Source organism: Rhinopithecus bieti, unplaced genomic scaffold (assembly GCF_001698545.2).
Source record: "Rhinopithecus bieti isolate Rb0 unplaced genomic scaffold, ASM169854v2 scaffold_31787, whole genome shotgun sequence".
In the NCBI taxonomy this organism is placed as follows: Eukaryota; Metazoa; Chordata; class Mammalia; order Primates; family Cercopithecidae; genus Rhinopithecus; species Rhinopithecus bieti.
The window spans coordinates 6634117-6646269 of record NW_016814655.1 but is presented as its reverse complement, the minus strand read 5'-3'; the positions used below and the strand labels follow the sequence as shown (position 1 = coordinate 6646269).

Here is a 12153-nt window from a genome sequence, read left to right as displayed (position 1 = left end):
GGTGGCGGGCGCCTGTAGTCCCAGCTACACGGGAGGCTGAGGCAGGAGAATGACGTGAACCCGGGAGGCGGAGCTTGCAGTGAGTGGAGATCGCGCCACCGCACTCCAGCCTGGGCGACAGAGCGAGACTCCGTCTCAAAAAAAAAAAAAAAAAAAAAAAGAAAGAAGTCTTACAATATAATTTAGTGATCAAGCATTAATGGCAGAGGCCGGGCACGGTGGCTCATGCCTGTAATCCCAGCACTTTGGGAGGCCAAGGCGGGTGGATCAGCTGAGGTCAGGAGTTCGAGACCAGCTTGGCCAACATGGTGAAACCCCGTCTCTACTAAAAATCGCAAAAAAAAAAAAATTAGCCGGGCGTGGTGGCAGGTCCTGTTATCCCAGCTACTGGGGAGGCTGAGGCGGGAGAATCACTTGAACCTGGGAGGTGGAAGTTGCAGTGAGCTGAGATCACACCACTGCACTGCAGCCTGGGCAACAGAGTGAGACTCCGTCTCAAAAAAAAGAAGGTCAAAAAAAGTTAATGACAGTGTGAAACATTTTTAGTTGCTGAATTGAATCAGTGATACTGAACCATTAAGAAAATCTCAAAAATGGAAAATGGAGAAGAAAATGCCACTTAATTCAACTATTAACGTGGAGTAGTTCTTGCCTTCTTTTCTCTAGACATCTGATGTTTGTTTTCTTTATAGTTCTTTTTTGCGTCTTTTGTCAAAAGAGTTTATAATTAAAACCCTAAAATAAAATATACCTCCTAAAATATTTTTGTCTGTGCATTTATGTTAAACAGTTTCTAGGCTTGTGTACATCTATACATCCAGAAGGTTACCAGGATCGTGAAATAATGTTGCTGATTTTAATGTTATTTAAAATGAGTTTGGAAAAACAGCTGAAACAGATTCCTCTAGTAGACTTTCAAAGCCTCCTGATAAACCTGATGAAAAACATCAGAGATTGGAACACAAAGGTAATGTTACTTAAAACTTCATTATTCATTTTTTATATAGCATTACAATTTGACTCATAGTGCATATGGAATTAATACTGTTTCTCAACTCAATTAAGATCTTTGGCAGATTAAAAATGAACTGAGGAAGGGACTGTTTGCTGGAGCTGTATTATTTAAATTCATGATAATTGAATTTTTTCTAAAACTTCAGCTCTTTATCCAACAAAAATGTGTTTATTGAGGATTTCCTGTGGACTCAGCATTAATGTAGGTGCTAGAGATTGAGCTGTGAAAGAGACAAAGCCTTTACCTTCATGGGGCTTTTGTCCTAGTCAAAGGGTTAGATAAACAAGTAAATGTTGATTATATTATCATGTCAGGTAGTAGTTAAGTACTACAAATTAAAATAAAGCAGGACATGAGTACAGCAAGACTGAATGCTATGCTATTTCATATAAGGCAGTCAGGGAAAGGCCTTTCCGAAATAACCTTGGAGCAGAGACCTAAATGAAATGACGGAGTGAGTCATACCTACAACCAGAATTTGAGTTGAACTTCTGCAACCATATGGAGGATGAACATGTATGATTTTTGTTAGGACTTTTAAAATTATATTTTCAGTCTTTTTTAGTGGAAAAATTAAAATAGGCAGAAGTAAGGCAAAGAGTATAATAAATTCCTAAGTATCACTTTGCTTCAATAATTGAGACATAATCTTGTCTAATGTAAAACTGACCCTATATTTCCTTTCCCTGCTCATCAGATTATTTTGAAGCAACTGTTAGGCTTTTTAAAAAATTGATACACAATGGTAATACATATTTGGGGGGTGTTAGGCTTGCTTGCTTTTTTTTTTTTTTAGACAGCATCTCCTGTCACCCAGGCAGGAGTACAGTGGTGCAATCTTGTCTCAGTGCAACCTCTGCCTCCCAGTTTCAGGTGATTCTTGTGCCTCAGCCTCCTAAGTAGCTGAGACCATAGACACACGCCACCCCGCCCAGCTAATTTCTGTGTATTTAGTAGAAACAGGGTTTTATCATGTTGGCCAGGCTGGTCTCAAACTCCTGGCCTCAAGGGATTCACATTCCTTGGCCTCCCAAAGTGCTGGGATTACAGGCATGAGCCACCACACCCAGCCAGGTGTTAGGCTTTTACAAATACTGGAATAGGATCCCTAAAGTGCAAGAAATCCCAAGTCAGGAATATATATAGTCTTATACAACTCTGATACACATTTGTATTTAGATCAGTTTATCCTTCCAAGAAGGACTGTGTAAAGATATGATGTAGTACAAAACATGAAAGCCAAGTGAAATTCTGCTAAATGTATCTGTTCAGTCCATTTAAGATAGTATAAGTAAAACAATCTGTGTATTGTGTACATTTTAGCAGATTCTAGACTCCATGCTGTTTCTAAAAATATGTGCCCTTATTTTGTACTAGTGCTTCCATTATGGCAAGAAGGGATGTAGATGATCTGTTGGGTGTTTGATTTTACTGTTCTGTTTGAAAAGAAATCTTACATGTTCTTTTTTTTCAGGTGCCTGAACTCTGTCTGGGCATAAATGAACTCTCCAGTCATCCCCACAACCTTCTGTGGTTGGTACAGCTGGTCCCTAATTGGACATCACGTGGAAGGTATTGAAAAGTGAGAATTAAACATTAAGAAATTTTATAATTTTAGATTAATGAAATGCCTTGGTTCTTTATTTCTATTCATCATTCTTTGAATGTTAGATCAGAGATGTTTATTTCATATTCAGTTGTGAGAAAAGGCATTGATAGCCTGATTCTTTCTTACTCTAATTCTTAACTCAGGTCATTATGTAATTTTTTTTTTTTTTTTTTTTTTTTTGAAACAGAGTCTCACTCTGTCACCCAAGTTGAATATTTTTTTATTTTTAATTTTAGTTTATCTGTTACCTTAATACAGATGACATATTCCACAAAAATAAATGAATCAGCTTTTTTTTGCTTTAGTAAAAATAAATTTCATCAGTTAAAAAAATAGGTTTTCTGTCAGTAAATCATCAGGGTCAAAGATAAGGCTGTTAAATGATTTACTGAGCTTCAGATAATTCAAGTTTTATGTACAAATATTTTACATGAAAATTTTACTGTTCTATAACAGCTTATATGTTCCTGTACAGACTTCTCTTGAAACATTGCCTATATTTCCAATTAGAACTAGAGCTCCTCTTGACTCATTCATTTGCTTTTCAAGCAGTATTAATTAAAATACATTCTAAATACTTTTAACTTCTAATTCTAGGCAACTGAGACAGTGTCTCAGTCTAGTGATTATTTCAAAGCTTTTGGATGAGAAACACGAAGATGTTCCTAATGCCGGTAATCTGCAGGTATAAATAAATATTTTTATTTTTAATAAATGGGAGAGGTAATGAGAGGTATAAGGAAAATTGATGAACCCTAAGTCAAAGGTCCTGGGGTCAGAGCTCAGCTCTCAAGCATGGTACTGTTCATGTGATCTCTAGCACACTTAACTAACAAGATCCAGTTTTTTCATCTGTGAAATGGAGATAGTATTGCACCCTCCACCACATAGGATGGTTGTGGACAATCAGATGTGAATTAATGTATAAAGAAACTACTGGGAAAATCATAATGTGGAATTATATGAATATGATTTCATTTATTGAATTAGTTCAGCTTGTCTAAGTTAGCAATTTTATCGCAAGCTTAGAAATTGCAAAACCATTGTACATTGATTGCATCTTTAACCTGTTTTAAAATGAGTCTTTTTAGATCATAGAGCTTAAATGTAGTTGCCCTCTAGTACTTGTTCAGTAAGAATATATCATGTATATATGAGAGTGTGGATAAACATGTCCAACTGTTGCTGGGTAGTGGTGGCACACACCTATAGTCCCAGCTACTTGGGAGGCTGAGGCCAGAGGATCCTTCGAATCCAGGAGTTCGAGTCCAACCTAAGCAACATGGGGAGACCCTGTCTTTAATATATATATGTGAATTTTTTTAATTTAAAAAAATGTCCTATGGAAGTCCCACTCTGAGAAGTTCTGAAGGCTTTTTACAAACATTGATAGCACTAATGGGGCTGCCCTTGGTTGGATTTGAAAACTCACCATAGGCAGGGCACGGTGGCTCACACCTGTAATCCCAGCACTTTGGGAGGCCTAGGTGGGCGGATCATGAGGTCAGGAGATCGAGACCATCCTGGCCAACACCGTGAAACCCCATCTCTACTAAATACAAAAAAATTAGTCAGGCATGGTGGCAGGCGCCTGTAGTCCCACCTACTCGGGAGGCTGAGGCAGGAGAATGGCGTGAACCCGGGAGGCGGAGCTTGCAGTAAGCCGAGATCACACTACTGCACTCCAGCCTGGGCGACAGAGCGAGACTGTGTCTCAAAAAAAAAAAAACAAAAAAACTTACCGTAGAACCTGATCTGGATGTCCCTTTGTTCTTGTTTGAATTGCAATTTGGTACAAGGTATGCCACCAGGTCTTAGGAATTAAAACAAAACAAAGATTTAGATTTGAGGCTGCCCTTGAAAACATAATCTAATGGTTGAAACAAAATTAACCAACTCTTGTGGGTTAGTGTGGTAAGAACAGTAACTGAAGCATGCACAAGATGCTGGGGGATGGAGAGATTGATGGGCACAGCTGGTTTCTGCTTTAGTAGAGTTGAGGTAGATTTGATTCCAGATATATGGGGATCGTGCTGGAGCTACCAGGGTAATTAGCAGATAGTTCTCATTCCTTTCAATGATATTTACTGCCTTTAAAAGAGATCCGGGGATAGGATTTCTACCATTTCTCCTAACTTTTGTTGTTCTGTTACTTTTTCCTTTTTTGCCCGTGTAAAATAGAGTAATTAACCAAATAATTATATGAATAATTAACCCTCAAACTCACTAACTGATATTCAAGTTACAATCTAGTTGCGATTTTTACCCCAACTTCTTGTAGTTCTTCTCAGAATTCAATGACTTCTAACCACAAAGTCAACTTTGTTGACTTTCGAATAATTTAACAGAGAAAGCATTCCCTGTGGCCTCTGTTATAATATCATTTGGTCTCCTAAGCATTTATCCTAAGTTACAAGTACTAAATCTTTAACTTAAAATCCCTTACTTTTTTTTTTTTTTTTTTTTGAGAGACGGAGTGTTGCTCTGTTGCCCAGGCTGGAGTGAGGTGGCATGATCTCGGCTCACTGCAACCTCTGCCTTGCGTATTCAAGTGATTCTCGTGCCTCAGCCTCCCGAGTAGCTAGGACTACAGGCATGTGCCACCACACTCAGATAATTTTTGTATTTTCAGTAGAGACGGGGTTTCTCCACGTTGGCCAGGCTGGTCTCGAACTCCTGACCTCAGGTGATTCACCTCCCTCGACCTCTTAAAATGCTGGGATTACAGGTGTGAGCCACCGTGCCTGGCCACTTAAAATCCTTTTTTAAGCAATTCAGGGGTTTTACATAAAGAGAAAATGAATATTGTTCAAGTGTAAAGAAAGCTATAATAAAAGGACAAAATGAAAGAGGACACACTGGAAAAAATAGCCTAAGAAAGAGCAACCGTATTATTTAGCTTTGTTCAATGTCTCCTCTTTCTTTTGATAGGTATCAGTCCTACATCGCTATCTTGTGCAGATGAAGCCTTCTGATTTGTTAAAGAAAATGGTCTTGAAGAAAAAGGCTGAACAACCAGATAGCACTATTGATGACAGTCTTCATTTAGAACTTGAAAAGCAGGTATCCAGTGCTAGGAGGTCTCAAAGAGTACATAGAAGCATGACTGATATCAGCTTCCTAACCATAGACTGATAATATATGCATTTCTGGATTTGGACGCTAGATACATTCTAGCAAACATAATTTTAAAGCAAATGATATTTTTAATTTATCGCTGTCATGAAATTCTTCCATAAATTTGAGAGTTGAAAATGTGAGTAAAAGGATGATTGTTGGTAATTTGCTGCCAAGAGTATTTTTTGTAGCCCTTTATTAGGGCAGTCATGAGGTCATGAATCATGGTAAAAAGAATGCACTTAAGTTAGAAATTAGAAAGCCTAGTTTAGATGCTTGGCTTTTACTCACTGACCAGCTGGGTTAACTTTAACATATCCTTTATCCTTCCTGGGCAACTTTCCTAATGTGTAAATTGGAATGACATCTATGCTAGCTAATTCATACGTGTTAATTTTATTCATTTCTCTAACAGGCATATTACCTGACCTACATTCTTCTTCATTTAGTCGGTGAAGTTAGTTGTTCTCATTCTTTTTCTTCTGGACAACGGGTAGGTAGTGTTTAGTGTTGTTGCTGCTGTTTTTAAATAGGTGTTACTGATGATGGAATGAGTGAGCATGCTTTTTATAGGAGAAAACTTAATAAAAGCTCATTGATTTTACTATAAGAATTCCCATGTATACCAGAAAGGGACGTGATAGTGGTCTTGTAACCATATCATATTGAAAAGAATTGTTGGCCGGGCACTGTGGCTCACACCTGTAATCCCAGCACTTTGGGAGGCCAAGGCGGGTGGATCACTTGAGGTCAGGAGTTCAAGACCAGCCTGGTCAACATGGTGAAACCCCAGCTCTACTAAAACTACAAAAAAATTGACCAGGCGTTTTGGTGGGTGCCTGTAATCCCAGCTATTCGGGAGGCCGAGGCAGGAGAATTGCTTGAACCCAGAAGGCGGAGGTTGCAGTGAGCTGAGATTGTGCTACTGCACTCCAGCCCGGGCAATAAGAGTGAAACTCCATCTCAAAAAAAAAGAAAAGAAAAGAATTGTCAGTAAATGTTAGTTCTCTTTGTTGGAGTGGAATTTAACCATTATACTACTTGGCAGTAGTATAATATATTCATAAGATACCAACATCACCAAATATCAAATGGGCTGGTGTTGTGCTGGACCCATATTGACTCCAGTAGAAATGGCAGTCAGGTGGCAACAGGCTACACAGGAGAACTGCTACCATCTGTAGAGACCATGCAGTTTACATAGCATTTTCACTTAGCACCCTTTACCTAGCAACCTCCATTTAACCCAGAACAAAGGGCCTCTATCCCGTATGGCCTTCCAAGGGATGAGCCGAGGGTTCAGATGTCCTTCATAGATAAGGAGTGAAACTCCACGTTGGACTCTCCCAGAGTCTTTGGCTTGGGACTCCAGTTACACATTCTTCTTAGACCATAGGTTCATTTTCAGAGTATGCTTAAGTTATTGCTATCAGTTGCATCTGCCATACACCAGCTTTTAGCTCATTTCTTGCCATCTTTTTGCCATTCCCCTTTTGTTCCTTTAGAAATAACATTTGCCTTCAAAATTAAACTGATGGTAAGGCAGGCTACTTTAGAAATGCATTTCTAATATTCAGATTTTCATTTTGAATTATTCTATTCTTCCCATACTCCTGGGGCAATTCTTGCTTAATTCCTTATATTTCATATCTTAACTACTCCAATTCCTGTTTTAAAACTTAGGCTGGATATGCCGGGCGTGGTCGCTAACCCCTATAATCCCAGCACTTTGGGAGGGTGCGGCGGGTGGATCACTTGAGGTCAGAAGTTCAAGACCAGCCTGGCCAACAGGGTGAAACCCCATCTCTACAAAAATACAAAAAGTTAACCAGGCGTGGTGGTGCATGCATGTAATCCCAGCTACTCGGGAGGCTGAGACAGAAGAATCGCTTGAACCCAGGAGGCGGAGGTTGCAGTGAGACAAGATCGTGCCATTGCATTCCAGCCTGGGTGACAGAGCAAGACGTCATCTCAAAACAAAACAAAACTTATGCTGGACATGGTGGCTCATGCCTGTAATCCCAGCACTTTGGGAGGCCAAGGCTGGGCAGATCACTTGAGGTCAGAAGTTCGAGACCAGCCTGGCCAACATGGTGAAACCCTGTCTCTACTAAAAATACAAAAAAAAAAAATTAGCTGGGCATGGTGGCAGATGCTTGTAATCCCAGCTATTCTGGAAGCTGAGGCAGGAGAACTACCTGAACCTAGGAGGCAGAGGTTGCAGTGAGCTGAGATCACGCCACTATACTCCAGCCTGGGCAACAGAGGGAGACTCCACCTCAAAAAAAAAAATAAAATAAAATGCATAGTATTTCCTAGACATGATAGAAAAAAGACTAGTTCTTATGTTTTTATAAATGCTATTGTGTATAAAACTGTGTTTGTGGTTGGGCGCAGTGACTCACGCATGTAATCCCAGCACTTTGTGAAGCCGAGGTGGGTGGATCACCCGAGGTCAGGAGTTGGAGACAGCCTGACCAACATGGTGAAACCCTGTCTCTACTAAAAATACAAAAAATTAGCCGGGCGTGGTGGTGGGCACCTGTAATTCCAGCTACTCAGGAGCCCGAGGCAGGAGAATTGATTGAACCCAGGAGGCGAACGAAGGTTGCAGTGAGCTGAGATCGCGCCATTGCACTCCAGCTTGGGTAACAGGAGTAAAACTCTGTCTCAAAAAAAGAGTGTTTTCTCTCCTGATTGGAAGCTAATATAGTCATCTGTCTGTAATGTTCTTACATGGTTCCTATATTTTATAAATTTTTTTTTTTTTTTCCCAGACTGTCTTGCTCTGTCACCCAGGCTAGAGTGCACTAGCACAATCTTGGCTCACTGCAACCTCTGCCTCCCAGGTTCAAGCGATTCTCCTGCCTCAACCTCCCAAGTAGCTGGGATCACAGGCACCTGCCACCATACCTGGCTAATTTTTGTATTTTTAGTAGAGATGGGGTCCTACCATGTTGATCATGTTGCTCTCAAACTCCTGACCTCATGATCCGCCCACCTCGGCCTCCCAAAGTACTGGGATTACAGGCGTGATCCACCGCACCGGCTATAAATTACTTTTTATGATTAAAAAAGTCAGTGACGGCCGGGCGGGGTAGCCTGTAATCCCAGCACTTTGGGAGGAGCGCGAGAAGAGGTGGATCACGAGGTCAGGAGATCGAGCACCATCCTGGCTAACATAACAGTGAAACCCGTCCTCATACTAAAAAATACAAAATACTAGCCTGGGCGAGGTTGTCCCCCCGCCTGTAGTCCGCCAGCTACTCGGGGAATGGCTGAAAGCCCAGGAGAATGGCGTAAACCCCGCGGAGGCGGAAGCCTTGGCCAGTGAGCTGAGATCTGGCCACTGCACTCCCAGCCTGGGCCGACCAGAGGCGACGACCTCCCCTCCCAAAAAAAAAAAAAAAAAAAAAGTCAGTGACATGGGCATGGTGGCTCATGCCTGTAACCCCAGCACTTGGAGGCTGAAGTCAGGAGAATGACTTGAGCCCCGGAGTTCAAGAGCAAGTCCTGGAGCAATGCCATCTCTATAAAAAAAAAAAAAAAAAAAAAAAAATTAGTGAGTATTGAAAACTTATAATAAACGTAAAAACCTGAAAGACTCCTAACAATCCAGTGCCCTGTTGTAAATTACTTCACAATTTACTAATATATTACATAAAATATACTAAATTATTTTAACAAAAATGGAATCATAGTATTAGTATCATTTGCAACTCGTTCCTATAGAAAAAAAAAATAGGGCCAGGTGTGGTGGCTCATGCCTGTAATCCCAACACTTGGAGAGGCGGAGACAGGAGGATTGCTTGAGCCTAGGAGTTTAAAACCAGCCTAGGCAACATAGCAAGATGCTGTCTGTACAAAAAAATCAAAAACAAAACTTACTAGGTGTAGTGGCAAGTACCTGTAGTCCCAGCTACCCAGAAGAGTGAGATGGGAAGATTACTTGAGCCCAAGAGTTCAAAGCTGCAGTGAGCTATGATCCCACCATTGCACTCCAGCCTGGACAACAGGGCAAGACCCTCTCTTTTTTTTTTTTTTTTTTTTGAGATGGAGTCTCGCTCTGTCACCCAGGCTGGATGAGCTCTCAGCAAGCTCTGCCTCCTGGGTTCATGCTATTCTTCTGCCCCAGCCTCCCAAGTAGCTGGGACTACAGGCGCCCGCCACCACGCCTGACTAACTTTTTTGTATTTTTAGTAGAGACGGGGTTTCACCATGTTAGTGAAGATGATCTTGATCTCCTGACCTCATGATCTGCCCGCCTCGGCCTCCCAAAGTGTTGGGATTACAGGCGTGAGCCACTGCACCTGGCCAACCCTATCTCAAAAAAAAAAAAAAAAAAGTCACAAACTAATTTTGCTATAAGAATTCCCATATATGCCAGAAAGAGGGGTGTGATATGGTCTTATAACCATGTCATATTGAAAAGATGGTCAGCAAATGTTAGCTCTGTTTGTTGGAGTGGAACTTAACCATTATACCTTGGCAACACTATAATATATTCATAAGATACCAACATTACCAAATATCAAACGGGCCATTGTTGTGCTGGCGAGGTGCAGTGGCTTATGCCTGTAATCTCAACACATTGGGAGGCTGAAGTGGGAGAATCACTTGAAGCCAGGCATTTGACACTAGCCTTGGCAACAAAGTGAGACCCTGTCTCCACAAAAAAATTTAAAAATTAAAAAAAAATGGCTGGGTGCGGTGGCTAATGCCTGTAATCCTAGCACTTTGGGAGGTTGAGGCAGGTGGATCACCTGAGGTCAGGAGTTTGAGACTAGTCTGGCCAATGTGGCAAAACCTGTCTCTACTAAAAATACAAAAATTAGCTGGGCGTGGTGGTACACGCTTGTAATCCCAGCTACTCGGGAGACTGAGTCTGAGAATCGCCTGAACCTGGGAGGCAGAGGTTGCAGTAAGCTGAGATCGCACCACTGCACTTCAGCCTAGGTGACAGAGCGAGACTCTGTCTAAAAAAAAAAAAGAACTGGGCATAGTGTTGCATGCCTGTAATCCTAGCTAATCAGGAGGCTGAGACTGGAGGACCACTTGAGCTGGGGAGTTCAAGGGTACAGTGAGCTATAACTGTGCCACTGCACTCCAGCCTGGCACCAGAGCCAGACCCCATTTCTTTAAAAAAATTTTTTTTAAATTTTTTTTAAAGGCTAGCTGTCATTTGAATATTTTATTAGAGAGTATGTTAAAGGAAGGACTCTTTAAATTTCTGAGTACTATATTACCCAGTTAGAGCTCTGGGGTTAATTTTCATTAATGTGAGTTAATGCATAGCAAAACAACTTTTGTTAGAGTGTATATTTTTTAAACTAATAATCTTACTGTCATGGAAGCAACTTTCACTGATACAACTACTGTTATGTGGGATAGTTAACATCAGGCATTGCTAACAGGAATAATAGATTTTTAAATGATTTAGTTGTTCTAGCTGCATAATTTCTTCTTTGTTAATTTGTAATGCTTCAGAGTTGTTTTCATCCCTTGCATTTGTTTTGCACAGAAACACTTTGTGCTACTCTGTGGGGCTTTGGAAAAGCATGTTAAATGTGATATTAGGGAAGATGCAAGACTTTTTTACAGAACTAAGGTAAGTGTGTTTTTTCTTTTTTTCTTCTTTTTTCTTAATCTTGGTTACGTTAATATTTAAGGATAGAAGCATACAGGCCTGTATTCAGAAAAAGAACATAAAGCTAGGCATGGTGGCTCATGCCTGTAATCCCAATACTTTGGGAGGCTGAGGCAGGCAGATTGCTTGAAGCCAGGACTTCAAGACCAGCCTGGGGAACATAGCAAGACTCCATCTCTACAAAAATTTTGAAAAATAGCCAGGCATGGTGGCATGCACCTGTACTTCCAGCTATTTGGGAGGCTGAGGCAGGAGGATCACTGGAGCCTAGGAGTTTGAGGTTGCAGTGAGCTATGAACACACATGGCACTCCAGCCTGGGAGACAGAATAGGATTCTGTCTCGAAAAAAAAAGAAACATGTAAGATTAGAAATAGGACTTTCTCTTTTAATAACAGAAATCAGCTCCTGCTAAATTAGTGTAGCTAAATTAAAAGTGAAAGGAAAAAAAATCTCAGAGCAAATAAACTTTTCACTTTACTTTCTGTTCTGAAACTCCTGACACCCAAGGAGAAAAATACTTCTAGTACTAATGATACTTATTTTCCCCATTACACATGTTAAAACCTTCATGCTTAAGTTACCATCAAGGATTGAAGCATTATTTAAATAAATATATAAGTTATGAAACAGTGGCTTTGAAATTTTATGATGGTTGAAAACTTATTTTATTCATAGAGTAGAAATAGTTTAGCTGTTATTTGAATGTTCCATTGAAGAATATATTAAAGGAAGGAGTCTTCAAATATTTTTTTTTTTTTTTTTT

At 40.4% G+C, this 12153-nt stretch overlaps 1 protein-coding gene across 1 annotated transcript in view; it reads left to right on the top strand.

Moving 5' to 3' along the window:
- The window catches only part of SLF2 (SMC5/6 complex localization factor 2), a 55179-nt gene that overhangs the window by 34582 nt on the left and 8444 nt on the right, over nt 1-12153 (top strand). Inside the window, 6 exon segments of the mRNA XM_017851769.1 lie at nt 791-967; nt 2490-2587; nt 3222-3309; nt 5556-5687; nt 6157-6234; nt 11263-11349. Of these exon segments, the coding sequence (XP_017707258.1) occupies nt 791-967; nt 2490-2587; nt 3222-3309; nt 5556-5687; nt 6157-6234; nt 11263-11349 (660 nt within the window).